The 18,942-nt window shown below is 56.2% G+C and overlaps 1 protein-coding gene across 2 annotated transcripts in view; it reads left to right on the top strand.

Moving 5' to 3' along the window:
* Positions 1 to 18,942, top strand: part of OTUD7B (OTU deubiquitinase 7B) — a 30,173-nt gene that overhangs the window by 7,802 nt on the left and 3,429 nt on the right. The window contains exons 2-10 of one of the 2 annotated variants that reach the window (XM_086768276.1): positions 3,359 to 3,507; positions 7,464 to 7,634; positions 7,832 to 8,047; positions 12,564 to 12,665; positions 13,478 to 13,605; positions 15,702 to 15,814; positions 16,332 to 16,459; positions 17,069 to 17,218; positions 18,074 to 18,188. In XM_086768276.1, the coding sequence (XP_086624402.1) occupies positions 3,423 to 3,507; positions 7,464 to 7,634; positions 7,832 to 8,047; positions 12,564 to 12,665; positions 13,478 to 13,605; positions 15,702 to 15,814; positions 16,332 to 16,459; positions 17,069 to 17,218; positions 18,074 to 18,188 (1,208 nt within the window). In that variant the 5' untranslated portion in view covers positions 3,359 to 3,422. The remainder of the gene's footprint in view (positions 1 to 3,358; positions 3,508 to 7,463; positions 7,635 to 7,831; positions 8,048 to 12,563; positions 12,666 to 13,477; positions 13,606 to 15,701; positions 15,815 to 16,331; positions 16,460 to 17,068; positions 17,219 to 18,073; positions 18,189 to 18,942) is intronic. The other variant, XM_086768277.1, reaches the window with a different exon arrangement.

Genomic DNA, 18,942 nt, shown 5'->3' with positions numbered 1-18,942 from the left:
GTAAATCCTCCAGATTTACGGGGTGGAGCTGCCTTTGCATCCCTGCCTCTCGGGGTGCGATACCAAGATTGCATTTTGCAAACTAAAGGTGGTTTGATAATTTTTTATTATTATTATTTTTTCTTTTTTTTCCCCTCCCAAGTTTTGAAAACCTCAGTGAGGGAAGCGTGACGGCTCGCTGGGCCAGCACGACAGCTCCCTGGTGAATCAGTTCCCATTTTTCCTTGGATAAAGTATCGAATATATGCTGCCTCGCTACCTGGGGTGTATCGCCTTTGGGGTCGCTCGTCGCAGGCGATGGATTCGGTCCTGGAAAGCCGTTCACGAAGCGCTTACGCCGCAGTGCCCGCGAGAGCGGCAGCTGTGCTTTGGGCTGCGGTGCGATATTCGTGCCAAAAGCAGCAAGGAAGTTTTGCTTCTCGCCAAAAAAATGATGGGAAGGAGATGACAGAGCCTTATCACAACAGGAGGGTTGCTGCCAAGCGTCCTGGGAGCCACTTGGGAGTGTGTTGGATTCGGAGTCGATGACGAAGCCTCGACGATCCCGATCTGCGCGAGCCGGCCGTCGCCTCTCCGTGAGTTCGGAGCTCGTTACGCTCCGCGCTGTGGTTTCCCCCTCTCTCAAATAAAAACGTCAGTTATCCGAGGAGCTCGGGGGCGCGCGTTCTCAACTCCTCGTTGTACCTGAAAATGCCGTTGAGGAAAACACGCTGGCTTCCCGCAACCTTCCGTTAGCGGCTGCAGCCCAGTGGGGAAACGAAACGAGGAGAGCTTCCAGGGAAAATACCTCGGAGGAGCTTGGGGAGCGTCTGCGAGGAGGGGAAGCACAGGAATCTGGGGATAGCGGCGCCTTCCGCAGCGCGTTGTTGTGTTCCTGGGTGCTGCCCTCCGTAGCCAGGCGGCGCGTGGGGAATCGTCCTAATTAAAGCTTTGCAAATTAAGGGAATTCGGGTTTGGCTCCACGCTGCTGGAAAGCGGGAAGCGCGGACGGCATCCTTGCCAGGGGGGCACGGGGTGCAGCGGCAGGCGGGACTCTGGGCTCGGCCTTGGACGGGGAAAGCTGTGGGTGTACGGAGCGTCGAGCTCGGGGGGGATTTGCGTTTGGAAATAATAGTGGAAATGTAATTTGGGAAGCGGCATTTCCTCGTTAAGTACTGATTATGAAGTATTCCTCAGCTTAAAGGCTGTGTGATCACGGAGAAACCCCCTAATGTGGGCTGTAATGGCTTTCCTGGGTATTTCAGGTTTGCAGCAGAGCTGTAAAATAAAAATCTGATAAACGGCCTTGCTAAACATGCGGATTCAGCCCAAAAATCTGAAAGGTGGGCGTTTGGCATCAGGGGCCGTGCATCCGTGTCGGATGCTTCGGGGATGCTCCTCCAGTCTTCTCAGGCAACTTGTTTTCTTGACCCCGTTGCCCTTTTTATTGCCTATTCCGATAAAATATTGGAGGAAAACTGGTGCCCGGAGGGTTTTGGGGTGAAGTTCGTGCAGCGGCGATGCTGGAGAGGCAAGGCCGGATCGTTTGGGACGATGAAACCGTGGCCCTTCACCGTTTAATTGGCTTCATCCCCGCTGGTGCGTCCTGCAGGTAACTCCCAGTAACGCAGAGAGCGCGCAGACAACGGGTTTTAGTCCTAAATCCGTTCTCCGTCGCACGCGAGCGACGGGAAAGCTCGCTCATGGGTTGTATCCCGCGCCGGAAGTGGCCGCGACAGCGTCACGCCAGCGGGGGTACGGCTGTGCCCCGCACCTGGGTGATGGATTTGGGGTCGCAAATCCCTTTGCGCTGGGATTTCCTGCCGGGAAGAGGGGAGCGCGTTTCCCTGCTGCGGGAACAGCGGCGACGACGACCGACCCGCGCCGGGGGGTCGTTAACTCTCTCCGGCGCGTCGTCGGACCCGGCGTTCTCCGTCCGTGTTTTCCCTGACGTTTTTGCGCGCGCGGGAGTTTGCTGGGTGACTGCGAATGCCGCCGGCTAGCGGGCGGGGGCTGCGCCGCCGCTCTTCTCCTCCCCGACCGCCCCACGCTTTCGGCTCGCCTTCAGCCAACGGTCGCCCCCGGCTCGCTCCGCCGATGACGGCGTATGAAATCGGGGTTCTTCTGGCCGCACGCCGTTAATAAGCGTGCGGTTAGCGAGCGTGGAAGAGGAGAGGAATGGTATTTAACCCGCAAAGGCGGGAAGTTCCCGGTTCCAGCGTGGATGTTGAACTCGCTGCCCCTGGGGTTTGGGAGCCGCGGGAGTTGGGGAGCTTTGCCCATCTTTAGGAATCGGCCTGGAAAGAGATGTTTTTTTAAGGCTCCGGGGAGTTTTGCCCATCTTTAGGAATAATCCAGGAAAGAGACTTTTTAAAGGCACTGGGAAGACGGACAGGTTTGTCCATCAGCCACCTAATACTGAAATTTCCTCTTAAAACCTTACAAATTTTTTCTCATCGTCTTCACGTGCCAACTTTTCAGCTCAGGATTTTTTTTTTTTTTCCCCAGCAGTTTCTCTTCCTTGACAGTAGATTTTTTATTTATTTATTTATTTATTTATTTATTTATTTTTCATCCTAACCCTTCAGCCGCGAGACAAACCCGGCGGAGCTTTTCGCCCGCTCCGAGCTCCCGCGGATGTGCGCCGCTCTCCGTTTCTGCCCCGAGGAATGCAGAAAATCGGGATTTTGACTGCGCGGCGCGCGCACCCTCCTGCACCGCAGGGCCTGCTCAAACTGAAAGTTTACCTCGTACACCTTTGGAGAGCGGTGTTTGCTCCCTTCTGGGAAGGAGATCCAGACTGGGGCCTTTATTTTTTCCTATAAAAAAGGAATTGGTGGGGGTTTTTTTGCCTAAAATGTGCTTTTTGTGTGTTTTGCCTAGGCAGTATCTGCTGATTGCCGCGTTTTGGCCTTGCTTTTGTTCCCTGGTGCACACCCAGGGTGCTCAGTGCAGGACATGAGAAACTTTGGTTTTTTTATTGCTACCAAATAAACTCATTTATTCTCCTATTTGTCCACAATTTTGGAAAGAGAGGCTCCACCACCTTTAAAATGAGAATTGAGGGTTTTTTTCTGAATTTGTGAGCCCTTGGTTTGCCCGTCCTTGGCAGAGCCCTTAGAGCCCGTTCGCGCGTGGGGAGAAAGCAGCAAAATTTTTTTTTTTTTTTTTTTTTTTTTTTTTTCCCTCCCAATTATCGATTAGTTAACCAGTGGTCCCAAAGCCCACTTAATTCTTGGGGGGGTGGTTTATTTCCCCCCTCGGGGCCACCGAGGCCGCTGCCACCGGATAGTTCCCGGCCGCTCGGAGGCCGGCTGGCCGGGCGCATTATTTTATACCCTGTAACGCGAGCCGCGCGCCTTGTTGGTCTCGTTCCTAGACTGATGCCGAGGTGCTGATCCGGGCGCCGCCGACCCCAGCCGCCGGGAGGAATCCGTGAGCGCATGGCCTCGGCTATGGACATCGTGCTGTCGGATTTTGTTCGCTCAACGGGGGCAGAGCCGGGACTGGCCAGAGACCTCCTCGAAGGTAAATAAAATGGGGAGTTAAAGAAGGGAAGAGCCAGACGATGGCTGATGGGTAGGGGGGAAAAAAAAGGGATTGGAAGTGGGGCAAGGAGCTGCTGGGCAGACTCCCGGGGCTGGCGGTTGGTGGGTGCGATGCCGGAGATAGGAAAACCGCCCCGGCGGCGGCACGGCTGGTGAAATTCTGCCTCGGTTTCTTGTTACACGTCCATCAGATAATGAATTTCAAATGTTCGGAAGGAGAACGCGTCAGCCGGGAGCGCGGTTTCCCTTCGCTCATCCTCTCTGCTCACACGTGTTGTTCGCCATGAGTGGCAAAACTTAAGGATTTCATTTTTTTGTTTTTGTTCTTTACAGCAGCGATGCCCGCAGAGGGGTTGAAGGAACAGCGCTAGGTGAGGGCTGCCCGTGTTTCCAAAGCAATACAGGCGTAATTATACAGGCAAAAGCGTGCGTTTACTGGTCTGTCTTGTTCTGCCTGCGACGGTGGTTTGATTATGCCGATATAAATTGCTGTTTTGTCGCTGCCGGTGACCTCTCCTGGCAGAGCTTCCCCTCAGAGCCCCGATTACACCCGGCGCAGGAGGCGCGGGACCGGTCGCTTTGAGGCGATGGAGAGCGCCGGGATGCTCGGGAGGTGGACGCAGCCATCGCCTACCTGTGTTCAGCTGGCTTTTAAACGGGGACGCCAGCCCGCGGGAGCCCGGGCACAGTGCGCTGGCGGCCCTGCGGCGCTCCGCGGGCTTCAAACAGCGCGGATGTTTGCCCTAAAACACAGCGTGACGTTGGCTTTCTCCGCGAGATGGAGAAGTCGCTCATTAGCGATGGCGTTCGGCTGAAGGCCGCGGGTGGTTTATTTCCCACCCTGTACTTACAGCGACGAGCAGGGCAGAGGAGAAAGGACACCAGGACTTAATTCTGGGGCTGCGAACCGGCTGGCGAGCTTTGCCTGTGGGTTAGCGCCCACAGACGGCTGGGGAGCGAACGCTGGCGCGTGCCTTAAGGCTGGAGGACAGGGATGCTGTCTGAGAAGCAGAGCTGTTTGTACACAATTAACCAATCTGTAATTAAGACTTGCTGTCTTTCTGCTTATCATCCCTTTTCCCGTATCATACAGACCATCATTCTTGTGGCTTGAACCCGGGACCGGCTGGTGCTCCTACAGCATCCGCGCCGGCTCCGCTGCCGCTCCAGATGCTCCAGCGTCCGGAGTTCCAGCCCTGGAATTGGTGCTAGAACCCGCGTCTTTGGGCAGTTTGCTCCCCTACTCGACGCCGGCTCTCCTCCTCAGCTCAGCACTCGCGGCGTCGATTCGTAGCTTCCCCCCCCGCCCCCCCCCCCCTTCAAAACTCCCGTTCGCTTGGCTGGTTCCGGGCTTTAATTTTAATTTTTGCCGGCGAGCATCGTCTCGGCGGAAGTCTGGCGAGCGGTGGGTTTTGTGGTGAGTTTGGGTTCTGGTTTCGGGGTTTGGGTTGTTGGGTTTGGTGTCAGGATTTCTGACAGCATCTTCCAGAAGCAGGGCTTGCGATGGAGAAGGTTAACGCAGGTATTCCTTCGAACTCTCCGTCTCCCGCTCGGCACAGGGGTTGATTTATTTTGGCAGCGGCAGTTTCAGCTCATTTCCACCACGTGCTGCTGGGTCGCTGGGGTAGAAATGAGGGAAACCACAGAGATTTTTCTTTTTTGGGTGGGCATTAGCGAAAGCAGTCAGGTGTATGAAGGGAATTATTCAGACGTGAAGTTTGAGAGCGACGGGAGCAATTTAAGTCGCGTTTTCTGTCCGTGTTTGGAGTTTCGCACATCTGCCAAGGGCAGTCGCTGCGCAGTGGCAGCGGCAGAGCTTCCGAACGGCGATCATCTCCGTCGTGCAGCGCCGCTGGGAACGCGTCACCTCGACAGCAAAGCGTTGCGGCGGATGAATGCACGCAAAGCTAAGGAACAGGGCGCGGAGGGGACGTCAGAATTGGGAAAATTATTTACGTTCTGCTCTTGGAAACCATCTCCGTTGTGCCAAGCCCCTCAACCCCGCCTGCTCCAGGTGCTTGCTGGGCTGTCCCGTGAACACTGGGATTTACAGGTCCTTCTGGCTGCCGTCGTTTCGCGTGGTTTCCAAAGTTCAGGTTTTCATTTCCAGTTTCGGAAGCAGCCACTGGTGAAGGCAGCTGGGAGCCGCAGCCGCCGTGGGTCAATGTGGCCGGTGTGTGCTCCTGACACCAGCGCGTTAAACCGTCGGTGATGCGGCAGCAAGTTTAATTTCAATCTGATGGGTCACTCTCATTGCTTGATACTGAGTCATTATTTCATGTAAAGAGAAAAAAAAAAAAAAAAAAAGGAAAAAAAAAAATCCCCTTGACTCAAAAGCTGAAGCTTAAAATAACTTTCCATTTGGAGTCAATCATTAAATGCTGCAAATTACATCTCTCAGAAGAATTTAAATGCTTGAGAAGCTTATTTCCTTTAGGGAATGAGACGTAATGACTCCTTTTGTTGTCCGTGAGCTAGCGTATAAACCGGTTGGTGGTTTCCATCCTTCCTGTCGCGAGTTACTCTGTATAAAGCTGGCCTGCCTGCCGCGGTGCCTGCTAACTTGCTGGTGTGAGAGCTAAGATTAACATTGTTCGTTAAAAAAGAAATCCCAAATGTTAGCCGTATGGTAGATTTTTTTTTTTTTTTTTTTTTTTTTTTTTTTTTTTTTTGGCAGTAGTCAACTTATTGCATTCCGGAAGACTTTGGGGTGTTTCTGTATTTTACGCTCTCGCCGCTTGCTGGCTGGCGTTAGCTGTAGGGACTCGCTCGGCTCCGCAAAGTTGGTGCTGTTTTGCTGGATAATTTCTCTGGCCGGTAACGACACGAGCCCGCTGAATAGTCGTCTGGATACCGCCTAGCCCGCTGGCACCTCGCTTGCACCGGTATTTTGGGTGGCAGCTCGGAAAGAATTGGGTGGCCGTGTCTTAAACGGCGCACGGGGATTTAAGAAGCCGCGTTACGAATCCTCGGCTTCTCAAGTTGGGTGTTTTCGCCCCGGCGTTGTCCTGCGGTGGTGAGGGAGCGACGGGAGCTGCGGGCTGGCAGCTGTGCCAGGGAAGCAGCGGCGCCTGCGTCGCCGTGGATTATCGTCACGGCGGCTGGGGAGTTGTGAAACGGAGCGCGCGGGGTGACCTGCAGCAATCGGCCGCTGGGTTTACGGAGGTGTTGGTGGACGTGACACAGCCTGGCCTTCTGATTCCCTTTCCTAGGGGAGAAATTCTGGTTCTTTTACCCCAGTCCCGTGCGCTGTGCCCAGTGTGTGCTGTTGTGGTGACCCAGCCCTTCCTCGTTTTACAGCCAGGAATCTTTTTCTGGAAAAATTATTTCTCAGATGTGATATAAAGAAGAAATTTTTTACGCTGAGGGTGGTGGAGCACTGGCCCAGGTTGCCCAGAGAGGCGGTGGATGCCCCATCCCTGGAAACGTTCCAGGCCAGGTTGGCCGGGGCTGTGAGCAACCTGATCTGGTTGGAGATGTCCCTGCTCCTGGCAGGGGGTTGGGATGGATGGGCTTTAACGCTTCCTTCCCACCCAAACCCTTCTGGGATTCCATGAAAATCTGAGGTCTTTGGACCTTTCTTTAGGTTTTGCAGATGTGCAGCGCTCGGGAGCAGCAGCTCCCTCTGGGCTCCGGGTCTGTCCCTGCGCACAGGAGGTGTAAACCGGCCACGCAGCCTGTGGCAGCAGAGCCACCGCTTTCTGGGCGCTTCAGGCTCGTGGTTACGTCTCCTCCAGGAACGCAGATCCTGGACAGAAATACAGCGCCCAGCTGCGCGAGTGGTGCTGCACCCTGCTTTCCTCCTTGTTTCCGCTAGGCAGCCTTCATGCTTCGGGATAAACTCCACAATTATTAGGTTCTAGTGCGACTATTTTAGGAACCGGCTTGATTTCTGTCCCGTGTGATGGTGACCGCTCTTGATACCTTCCCATCCAGGCAAGAACTGGGACCTGAGCGCAGCCCTGAGTGACTTTGAACAGCTACGGCAAGTGCACGCCGGCAACTTGCCCCATCCCTTCAACGAAGGACGTGGCTACAAACCCCCCGAAAAAGAGGCGGCCCGGCCCGGGCGGCCGCCGCTGCAGCGGCAGGATGACATTGTGCAAGGTCAGTGTCACAAAAATGATGCAGATCAATTAAATCTTCCTTCTGCTGCCTGAAATATTTATATGCTGGAGCAATTCCGCCGCTCGCGAGCAGAAAATACCAGCTGAAGGCAGCGATTTAATTTAATTCACGGGCTTCTGGGAGGTTTGCTGCTTCTGCACTGTTCAGGTTGGTTTTTGTCTTCCTTTTCTTTTCAGAAAAGCGCCTGTCTCGGGGCATTTCCCACGCCAGCTCGACCATCGTCTCCCTGGCCCGATCCCACGTCTCCAGCAACGGCAGCAGCGAGCATCTGCTGGAGATGCCCATCTGCACCTTCCAGCTGCCCGACCTCACCGTCTACACCGAGGACTTCCGCAGCTTCATCGAGCGGGACCTCATCGAGCAGTCCATGCTGGTGGCGCTGGAGCAGGCTGGTGAGTACTCTCCGTAACGCCGACGCCGTGGCGTTTCACGGCGGCGCTGACGAGAGCGAGCCCAAGGCCGCGGAGGAGCGAGCCGATCGCGAGGCCGCCGATCCGATTATTTGAATTATTGTTTCACCCCTTTTTGTAGCGCGGGGCGAGGGTTGAGTAAGAGTCTGCTTCGCTCTGCCTGCAGACGCTGGATGTCAATAAATTGTGGACGTCGCCATCGCTCCTGCAGCGGAATGGTAACGCTCAAAAAAAAAGCGGCGTTAGCTCAGCCCCTGAGCTCCCCATGCCCTGCGCTGTCCCGGCAGCCTTGCTGAGAGGCGGGGGAGAAAGACGTTCCCGCATAACACGTGGTCGCTTGTCACCGCTGACAAATATTGGAAGCGATTACAAACATTTTAGATTGCTGATTCGTTTTACGTGCTGCTCCGACGCAGGAAAACCCTGCTGCTGGCTTTCTCTTTGCCACCTCACGAGCGCATTGGATCTAGTTTCCAACCGCTGCACCGTCCTGGAAACTCTTCCTTCAGCGATTAACGTATTCTTAACGTCAGATTTCAGCCCTCTCCTGCTCCAGCGTCCCTGTGATAAATGTTCTCATGTTTTGGAAATGGACACTTGATCCAAGCGATCGCGTTACGGCGGCGCTGCCCTTCGTCACCGCGAAGCCGTCGCGCCTGACGCGCGTGAAGCGTGCTGAGCGGCGTTGGGGGCAGCGGCTCGCTGGCTTTCGGCACCAGCTCTGGGGGTGGCTGTGCTTTTCCATCCCTGCACTGGGGACGCGTCCTGGCGTGCCGAGGCGGCGGTGACATCAGGGAATTGATTTTTGGGGAGTGCCTGTTGGAGGCTGCAGCCTGTCCAGCATTCCACACTTCATCCGCAGGAGGATCCGAGCGCGGCGCTGTGAGCTGCCGCGACTCCCGTTATTCATTTAGTACACGCTGCCCTTAAGGGATTAAGCAAATATTTTATAGAGCAATAAACGTTCGGTTCCTCTCCTCCCTCTCTCCGGAGATCCCTCTGCGCCGCTGGGTCGCAGGCGTGCTCTGAGGCGGCTGTAAATCGTAACGACGTCCTCTTGGGAAGCGCTTGGCGTGCCCGGAGCCGGACGAAACGGCCATGGTGGAGCTGGAAACGGGGCTTTTCCCGCAACCTCAGCGCTCTTGGTTGCAAACCGGAGTGGGTTAAGCCTTGCCCTGTATTTTGAAGACGCGGTGTTTTTCCTCATTGCACACATGGAGGAGCAGGCGGTGGTGCCTTGCCCGAGGCTATCAGGTTAAAAAAAATTAAATAAAATAAAAATCAGGAAGAACGGAAAGAAACGCCTGGGATGGATGGCTTTGCCTTGGCTCCGAGCTCAGCCCTGGGGTCAGGGACACGGTGCCAAGCGCGCTTTAAAAATCCCCCAGCAAACTGGCGAGAAACCTCCTGCTTCGCGCTTCAGACTCATGTTTAATCAACATCTGCAGGTGGACTGTTAAAAACTGCTGCGGCGAGAGACCGGTGTGCGTGCTTCGCCGCAGGAACGGCGTCGGCGGGATGGCGGACGGGTTCCTCGTTCCTGGGGCGTAAGCGTCCCGCGTCTCAGAGGGGGCGGTCAAAGGACGGGTGCCTTGGCAATGCGTCACCCGGGCTTTGAGGAGCTCCTCAGCCTGGGTTTGAGCAGAGGCACGTGCGTGCACGCGCCCCGCTCTGTCTGACCCGCCTGCCGTCCCGCTCACGCGTATTTTTGCCCCCAAGTCGTTGGCCGGACTGGTTCCCGGAGCAGGAGAGCCGGCCTGACGTCTGCGTCCACCTTGCTTCCAGAGGCAGGAGGAACCTTCTCGGAAGTTGGGTGCTGGGCTCTGCCAGAGCGCCGCCGCGACGCCTTCGGCCCCTCCGCTGTCATCCTCAGCAGCGCAGCTGGGAGGCTGAGCCTTTGCTGCGGAGGGAGGCGTCCCCGCCGGCCGGGAGGAGGGCGAGCAGGCTGCGGGTGTCGTTTTGGTTGGAAGCCTTTGATTCTCGTCCTCGAAGCGTGGGAGAAAGCAGCTGCTGACGTGTAAACGCACTCGAACGAGTGCTGCCAGGTCCCCAAACAGAAATGCTTGCTGCAGGTACTGTTTTCGTCAGAGATGTGCTCTGGGTTAGACAAAGCGACTCCAGATGAATTCTCTCGTCTTAGATAGACGAAACGAGCTTGCTTCGGCGTAGATGCCACGTCTTCTAGCTGCTCTCCTTTTCTGGTCTCTTTTTTAACCCGCTCCCGGGCGGTGATCCTGCTCCTTCGCTGGTGATTTCGCAGGGGCGGGGGACGAGGCAGCCGCGGGGGTGCGCGGAGGTCGCGGTGGGCGCTGGCGTTGGGTCTGTCACGTCAGCCCCAGGAGCGCGGGGCCGGGTCGCCCCTGGGAGCGCTGCCTTCGTCACGCGGCGAGGATGGACGGCGCTGGGTGGCCCGGTAGCCTCGGGGAAGCCATTTGGTGTGTCTGTGAGTCAGGCCTCCTCTTTGCGCTGGGAGGAGCGCTCTTTGTTCCTGCCGGTGGCCGTGACCTACTTAGATGGATCCTGCTAGAAGACACGAGGGTGTTTGCCCAAACCCACAACGTGGTGCACAGGTTCCCGATCTCCGCTGGGACGAACAGATGTTCTGCAGCGAAACCGGACCCCGTAAGAGCCACGGCGCTGGATGCGGAGAACGGCTCCTGACGCCGGTGTGCAGAAGAGCTGTCACCGCTGGAGCGGTCGTGGGGGGACGATCCCTCCTGCTCTTGAGTCCAGTTAGATTCCTCGTGGTGCTTTCAGGGCTCCCACCTCATCGCCTCGCGCGGAGAAATGTGCTGGTTTTAATACTTCTGGGGGACCTCTCGGCCTTTCCACCGCCGTGGTAGAAGCAAAACACGCAGAGAAGGGTTTGGGGAATGCGGTTTCTGTCAAGATGACTTCTCTTGCGTAACTGGAAGCGTGTACAAATTGCTCTGCCTGCCTCGCCAGGGACGTGCGCGGCACGACGACGTGACCGCGCGCTGCAAATAGAAATACCTCCCCGAGGTGTGGCCCCTCCGCGTCGGGCCTGGCTGGGCTCGGCGAGGGGTTGCGCAACCTCCGAAACGCCGACCGGAGACGCAAACACCCCCGACCCGCCCCGGCCGTGGAAAAGAGCAGCAAATTCTCCAGGAGCGACGTGAAGTGGATTAAAAAAAAAAAAACCACCCAGTAGCGTTACGTGTGGGTTAGCCTTTGTGAGACGCTGCTTTGCTGCTCGGTTCGCTCGGCTGGCGCTCTGCCACCTGGCACCGCCTCGCGCCTTCGCCGTGCCAGGAGCCGTGTTGAGGAAAACAGCCGGCTTTTCCGAGCGGAGCGATTGTCCCCGGGCTGCGTCCTAAACGCTTTCCAACTCCGCCGGGTTCCTTTCCCGATGCCGAGAAAAGAAATTACCCGCCTGGCGTTGCGGTTAGCGCTGCGTGTTTGTGTTTTCCTGTGTTTGCCGGTGTTTAGAAACAAGTTTTCTGTATTTAGCTCTTCCGCTGTCGCTGAGGTCGTGCAAACCGTTCCAAGGGATCCTGCGTCTGAGAGCCGGGGTCCCTGGCAGGGAGGGGTGCGTTAGAAACGCTGGGAGAGGGCCGCTTTTCTGCGAGCACGGTTCAAATCCGACTCGTTGGGAGCCTGCACAGCCTCTGCCAGCCAAAAACCTGCCTCTCCCACGGGATCCGCTGCGGAAAAGCTACCGGAAAACGGGGCGGCCAGGGGAGGCAGCGCCCGTTTTGGGGGCACAGCAGAGCGAGGCGCGGGCTGGGCTGTACGTTCAAAGTCCGAACTCAGCCCGACGGCGTTTCCCCGAGCGATGTCCAACCTCCAGCCGCGCCGCGCTTGACTGCAGCGCGTACGTTAATTTTTTTTTCCCAGCTTCTATTTTTAGATGCTCTCAACTTGAATTACCACAAGTGCCTTCTTACCCAAAAGCCGCTATTTTTAAGCGGCGTTGAGCGCTGTCAGTTGGCGTTTTCGTCGCCAAAGCTGCTGGGATCAGCAGAAGGGCCTGAGTGCTGTGCCCGAAGCGGTGAGCAGGGAAGAAATGACCCACGTGAGACGGGTGAGGTGGGAGCGATTTGGTCACAAGAAGAAAGGAAAAGCGGGTTTGAGCTGGGGAAGGTGGGCGCTGTTTGCGCCGAACGAGGTGTTTTCAGCCTGATGGTTTTGGGGCTGGGGGGAGAAATGGACAGGAGGAGAACGCTGGGCTAGGGTAAAGTCCAGGCTCCTATTTCTAATTAATTCTAATTAGCGTGACCTTAAGTTCAGCCTGGCCGTTTCTGTGCGTCCCCGGGAAGTTTTGCAGCTCCGCTCTCTGCTTTCTGTCGCTTTGTTCGGGTCTTGACTCCTTCCTGCTTCCAGCTACGGGATGGGTCTGTGACTGCTCGTTTTTTGGGTGTCCCCCCCGCAAACGAAGCAAGTTGCGATCCCCCTCGATGTTTTTTGGAGGGGATGAACGCACCGGTCCCGTGCTGTGTGACGGACCCCGTTTTCACGCCCTCAAATATCCCCACAGGTCGTCTGAACTGGTGGGCGAACGTGGATCCCAGCTGCCAGCGGCTGCTTCCCCTGGCCACCACCGGCGACGGGAACTGCCTGCTCCACGCCGCCTCCCTGGGTAAGAGCTTCGCTTAATTCACGCCGGGCGAAATAACGACCTCACAGCGTGCGTCATGCCGGCACCGGCTCCCTTCTCCGGTCAGAGCGGGGAAGCGGCTGCGTTAGGAGGAGAGCCCGGGACCGTCCTTCGGGAGCTGGGCCGAGCGTTTCCCATCCCTTCCCGCGGGAAAGCGGGACGCTGCCGCTCATCCCGGCCGCTGCGGCAGTAGGCGTGCGAGCAGTGGCGATGCTGGCGCTCTGCGGGAGAGGAAGGGGCTGAAGGAAACGGGCTGCCAATGGCTTGTGTGCTTCTGAAATAGCTCTCCCCATCCGTTTGGCACGTTTCCCTCTATTTTTGGAGGAAATGTAAAATAACGGAGCCACCGCTTCCCTCCTCTTGCGTGTTGAAGTTTCAGGAGCCCGGGTTTGGCTTTGTCTTGTCAAGTGTGATCGCAGTCAATCTTCTGGGGTTTCCAGACTTCAAATCAGCAGGGTTACACGTTCCCTTGTATTTCAAACCCAGCGAAACCGCGGTCTTGTTTAACCAGGTCTCACTTGCCCGTCAGATGTTGACGTAAAGGAACGTGTGATTTTTGTGGACAAATATTGGGCTGCCTCTGTGAGATGCCTTGGAGTTGAAAGCAGAGGTGGCAGCATCTCCCTTGAGCTGCGTGAAAACTCGCTGCAGGTGGAAAACGCAGGTTTTGAACCGGGCATTCGGTTATTTAGACAGTGAAACTTGTGTTTCTCTGCCTCTGTTGCCCAGTTTACCCGCTCCCCCCGTTCGTGGCAGGTGCCAGGACCTCAGCAGTTCCTTTTCCTCCCCGGCAGGTATGTGGGGTTTCCACGACCGAGACCTCATGCTTCGCAAATCCCTTTACACCTTGATGGATAAGGGCGTGGAAAGGGAGGCCCTGAAGCGGAGGTGGCGCTGGCAGCAGACGCAGCAGAACAAGGAGGTAGGAGCCAGAGCGAGCGCCGTCCCCTCTGCGGAGGGGGAAGGTGTCCGTAAAAGATCCCGTGGGTCTGGGGGGGTGTGTCCTATTCTGGTAATAAAGTCTGCTGGGAATTTTGGGCAGCTCCCCGGCTTGCGGCGCTTGGCTCTGCCGCGATGAGACGTGTTCTTCAATCTAAACTATGGTCAAATTCTTATTATGAGGGAGGAAAATTAATTATTAGAACCATATTGTGTCCAATATTGATGGGAAAGCGGACGTCACCGCCCGGTGTTTGAGATCCAGCGGGACGCGATGGCCGTGCCGGGCTTTCCAGCGAAAAGCAGCGCCGTGGCGGGGGTCTCTCCGGCGATAACGATCAGCGAGATGCAGCGGGGTGGAAGCGTGGAGCAGCCGCCTCCACCAAAAAAGGGAATTTGTGGACTTGCCCCACTGAAGGTGTTTCAGAGCCGTGCCCCGGGGCCCCTGCGAGGGCAGGGAGGTGGCTTTGTTGAGGTGAAACGTTCCCAGACGGCCCCTCCGTGGCGAGAGGTTTTGCGAACGGGGTAAACTTCTGTTTCCGCCTGACACCGAAGGATGTTGTTTACTCTCCAGCTTCCTTTTTTATTTTTGGAAGGGCGCAAAGATTCATATCTTGACAGCCTGAAAAAAACACGTTTTGGAGCAGAGTAGTTAATAAATAATCGGAGAGTTTACCGCTGTTAAAGGCTTGCTTTTACGCGCGCTCCGGAATTAGCCGCCAGCAAAGTGCTGTGGCTTGCAGGTCTTAAAAGAACCTGAAAATACTCAGGGTGTAGGACGCGGTCGCGTGGTGCCCTGGCCACGGTCCGCAGCGCAGGCTGCAGCATCTTGGCGTAGATGTGGGGTGGAGGTGCTGCAACGGGCCGGGAATTGCAGGTACGGCTCAAGGAGTTGGCTGGAAGTGGAGGATTCCGAGCTCCTCCTTTCCCAAATAAGCTGTGAAAGAAGCAGCCCAGGGTGACGGGCGCTGCTCGGAGTTTCGCAACCCGCTCCGGGTGCGACGTTCTCCTCCCACACTTCACTTCACAAGCTTTCGATCGGCGACGAAAGGATTCGCGTTGACAACATAACCGGGAGCGGAGAAACTTTAATTAATTCCTTCCCGAATAACGCGGGGAGCTGAGCGTGCCGTCGGCTGCTTCCGGTGCACGGCTTCAAGGTTTTCTTGGCGGCTCTGAGGGCCGAGGGTGTTGTGTTTGGATGCTGGAGCTCCGATTACGGAGCCGGGGAAAGGAGGAGGGCGCGAGGCTGCCTGCCCTCCCGCCGTGTTTCTCGGCTCACAACCCAAAGCACAGCAGGCCTGAGCGAAGTTTTGGCACGGCCTCGTGTTTTTAAGGTATTTCTCCCCTTCCTTGGGCCGGATGCGGCTTCTGATGCCTTTCAGCTCCGGGATTGCGTTGGGAGCGATTGGAAAAGCTGCTGTGCTGGGGAGGAGAGGTGGAATTCCCGAATCTCGCCCTCGATGCGGGCTTGATAAAGCCGGGTGGCTGTACCCAACGCTCTGTCGCGGGACGGCCGACGGCTTCAGAGCGTCGCGCCTCTTCGAGGAGAGGCCTGCGCCCCGCCTGGGTTCCCCTGCGGCGCCCGCGCGGTGGAGCGTGGTTTTCGGCCACGAGGCGATTGCAGAACGGGCGTTTTGCAATCGTCGTGCCAGTGAAACGTGGGTTTGCTGGTGCTGAAATGCCAAAGCATTTCTGGGTGCTGTGGTGCCTTTCATTTGGTTTTTTTTGAAGGAAAATAAATAAATTCTGTGGTTTAGCGACTCCAGTTACCCGTCCCCCCGTCTTGTGTCGTTCATACTGGGAGGATTTCGTGTACCAGTAAAGGTTTCCTCATTCCCTGGGTTGAAATGTTTGCTTCCACCCCGCAAAAAGGCCAACTTCTGTTTCAGGCGGATCATCTCCCCTGCTGCCGTGAGAACGCAGATTGGAAACAGGCCCCTTTTTTTGCATAATACATTGATTATTTTTGCATAAATCCCTAGGAAAAAGCGGTGGCTGCGTGTATAAAACCGCCCTGCGGAGACTGGAAAATATTTACTTTGAAGATTCTGATTTTTTTTATTTGCTTTTTCCCAGTCCGGCCTCGTTTACACCGAAGAGGAGTGGCAGAAGGAGTGGAACGAGCTGATCAAGCTGGCGTCCAGCGAGCCTCGCGTGCACTACGGCGCCAACGGGGGCGGCTGCGCAGGGTACGTGGAGGGGGCTGAGCCGAAAATAACGCGTCCCGACGGAAAACACGGCAAATGCCTGCCTTCGACGTGTGGCTCGGGATAGCTCGCAAGGGCAGGTCGAGGGATGAGGCTGCTTTGGGCTGGCTTGTAGGGTTTGAGGGGGATTTAAATGCTGCCCAACCCTTTTTTTGTGGGGTAGCGCACACACTGAACAGAACACCAGTCTTCTCCCGTGTTTTGTCACGTTGATGGCTCTGGAATGAGAGTAATAAATGAAAGCTGAGAATTTCTGCGGTGCTCGCTCCGTGGCCGCGGCTGTCCCAAACAACCACCGCTTTGGAAGCGCTTCTGAAACGTCGCATTTCCAGAAACACACTAAAAAAAAAAATCTAAAAATCTTCCGTCAGAGCTGAGATCGCGCTTAATGCTGCTAATCTGATCTGCCTCTCCGTGGCTGCCTGTAAAGTCCTCTCTGTGTTTTTAAAAGCAAAGGTTAAACACGTGTGAAAATTAATTTCTCTCTTCTTTCCCGAAGCGTCGAGAGCTCCGAAGAGCCGGTGTACGAGAGCCTGGAGGAGTTCCACGTCTTTGTCCTTGCCCACGTGCTGAAGAGGCCCATTGTGGTGGTGGCAGACACGATGCTGCGGGACTCAGGGGGAGAAGGTAGGAATTGCGCTCTCTCCAAAGCCTGTATGAATTTTGTGTGCTCAGACCGCGTTTCCTCTCTGCCGCGCGTTTTCACGGTGTCTTGTTGCTCAGCGAAGCTGGGTTTTGAAGGGGAGAGCTGCAGGGGTGCTGTGGGTGATTCCCACGGAGGGCGTGAGACGCGCAGCTCAGATCTTTTGCCGTTTCGAAGAGCATCTGCGTGAGGAGGGTTTGTTCTGCTGCTTTTGCCCCCACGTGTATGCAGAGATGGGAAATTCCCTTCTCTCCCTGTAGTATTTTCCACTAGCAGACTTGATTTCCTGTCAGAAAAGATTAATCAACGACCATCGTTCTGCGTGCGAGTTTCAAGTTGTCGTGTGGAGGAGTGAAGAAGGGTTTTTATAGAAAATACGGGTTCATTTTGCAGCTCTGTTCTCCTGATCTAAAAGAGACGTCTATTTTGGGTTGTGGTTTCTTTTCTTTCTTTTTTTACATCCCTCGAGCTGACAGATAGTTGCAGGTGGAACCTTGAATGAAGCGCACAGCTTGTCCCGGAGCAGTTTCAGTATAAACAGCTCCCAACTCTTTAACCTGTTGTGAAAGCTAACCGCCCTGATTTCTCTCCAGCCTTCGCCCCTATTCCCTTCGGAGGGATCTACCTTCCCCTGGAAGTGCCAGCCAACAAATGCCACCGTTCTCCGTTGGTGCTGGCTTACGACCAAGCCCATTTCTCTGCCCTGGTGTCCATGGAGCAGAAGGAACCCACAAAAGATCAGGGTAGGTGATAAACCAGGTTTATCTCAATGCAGCACCGCAAGCTGCCCTGCGGAGAAGGGCTTGGCGGTGCTGGTGGGTGGAAAGCTGGACGTGAGCCGGCACCGAAAGCCAGCCGTCTCCTGGGCTGCGTGGGCAGCAGGTCGAGGGAGGGGATTCTGCTCCCCTACTCTGCTCTGGTGAGACCTCCCCTGCAGCGCTGCGTCCAGCTCTGGAGCCCCCAGCATCACAAGGACACGGACCAGTTGGAGAGGGTCCAGAGGAGGCCACGCAGATGCTCAGAGGCTGCAGCAGCTCTGCTGTGAGGCCAGGCTGAGAGAGCTGGGGCTGCTCAGGCTGGAGAAGAGGAGGCTCCGGGGAGAGCTGAGAGGGGCTCCCAGTGCCCAAAGGGGGCTGCAGGAGAGATGGGGAGAGACTCTTCAGCAGGGCCTGCTGGGACAGGACAAGGGGTCATGGTTTTAAAACAGAGGGGGGCAGGTTCAGATTGAACATTAGGAAAAAAATTTTTCCACTGAGGGTGGCGGAGCACTGGCCCAGGGTGCCCAGAGAGGCGGTGGATGCCCCATCCCTGGAAACATCCCAGGCCAGGTTGGCCGGGGCTCTGAGCAACCTGATCTGGTTGGAGATGTCCCTGCTCCTGGCAGGGGGGTTGGGCTGGGTGGGCTGTAACGGCCCCTTCCCACCCAAACCCTCCTGTGACCCGAAGCGCTGGCAGGCGCTGTGTGATTTGGCGTGACACCAGTTGCCGTCAGAGCTGACGTAGTCCTTGGTGGGCGCTCAGGACTTGGCTGCCCCTGCTGCCGCGTGCCGGCTGTTGTCCTTCCAGGCACTAGCAGTGCAATTTCTCTCCTCCCGCAGCTGTGATCCCCCTGACGGACTCCGAGCACAAGCTGCTCCCCGTGCACTTTGCCGTGGATCCCGGGAAGGACTGGCAGTGGGGAAAGGACGACAGCGACAACGTCAAGCTGGCCAGGTTGGTTGGCCACAGCCCGGAGCGGTCGCAGCTGGAGGGTTCGCTGCTCGGTCCCCAGCTGGGGCTTGCTTGTGCGCAGTGCGTGACCCCGCTCGGTGGGGACAGAACAGCTTTTTTCCTTTATTCTCTTCTGGTGCCCAGATTTTGGTACGTTTTGGGTAGGGCTGTGACATCTCATGAGCTTCCTTCACACAAAGTGGAAGAGATGGTTCCTCCAACAAGAGCTCCAGGCTAGGCAGAGCTCAGAAACGAGAGGCACCGGCCGTCACCTTCGCACCTTTTCCATTCCTCTGTCCCCGCTGGAAAATAATTTGTACCTCTGAGCGCGGGAGCGGGGAGTCAGACCCCCTTCCTATTTTTGGCTCGGACCACGGCCGAGCCCCGTGGCGCTCTGGTAGCGGCGCCTTTCCCGTTACCGAGGCAGCGGCCAGCAGCGGTGGGTGCAGTGGTCAGCGAGCTGGAAGCACGACTTGTGCCTTGTCTTGCTCCGGTTGGGAAACCTGGGAACCTCCCGAGGTCAACGGGCTGGAATTCTGCGCGGTTTGACCCGAACACTGTCTCATTTGGGGGGTTCGGAGCTGGCAGAAACGACTCTCTCCCTGTGTTTTTACTGCAAATATATATATATATTTTTTTTTTTTAATTTATTTTAATTTTTGACAAGTGGAAATTTTTGAGCAAACATCTTTTCTCTGAAGCTGGTTTTGTGGGGAGGAGAATCAATTTGAAACTAGCTCTGTTTAGATCTGCGACA

Source organism: Chlamydotis macqueenii, chromosome 28 (genome assembly GCF_036417535.1).
Source record: "Chlamydotis macqueenii isolate bChlMac1 chromosome 28, bChlMac1.mat, whole genome shotgun sequence".
Lineage (NCBI taxonomy): Eukaryota > Metazoa > Chordata > Aves > Otidiformes > Otididae > Chlamydotis > Chlamydotis macqueenii.
The sequence above is the reverse complement of the archived record's forward strand: the minus strand, read 5'-3'. Positions and strand labels throughout refer to the sequence as shown.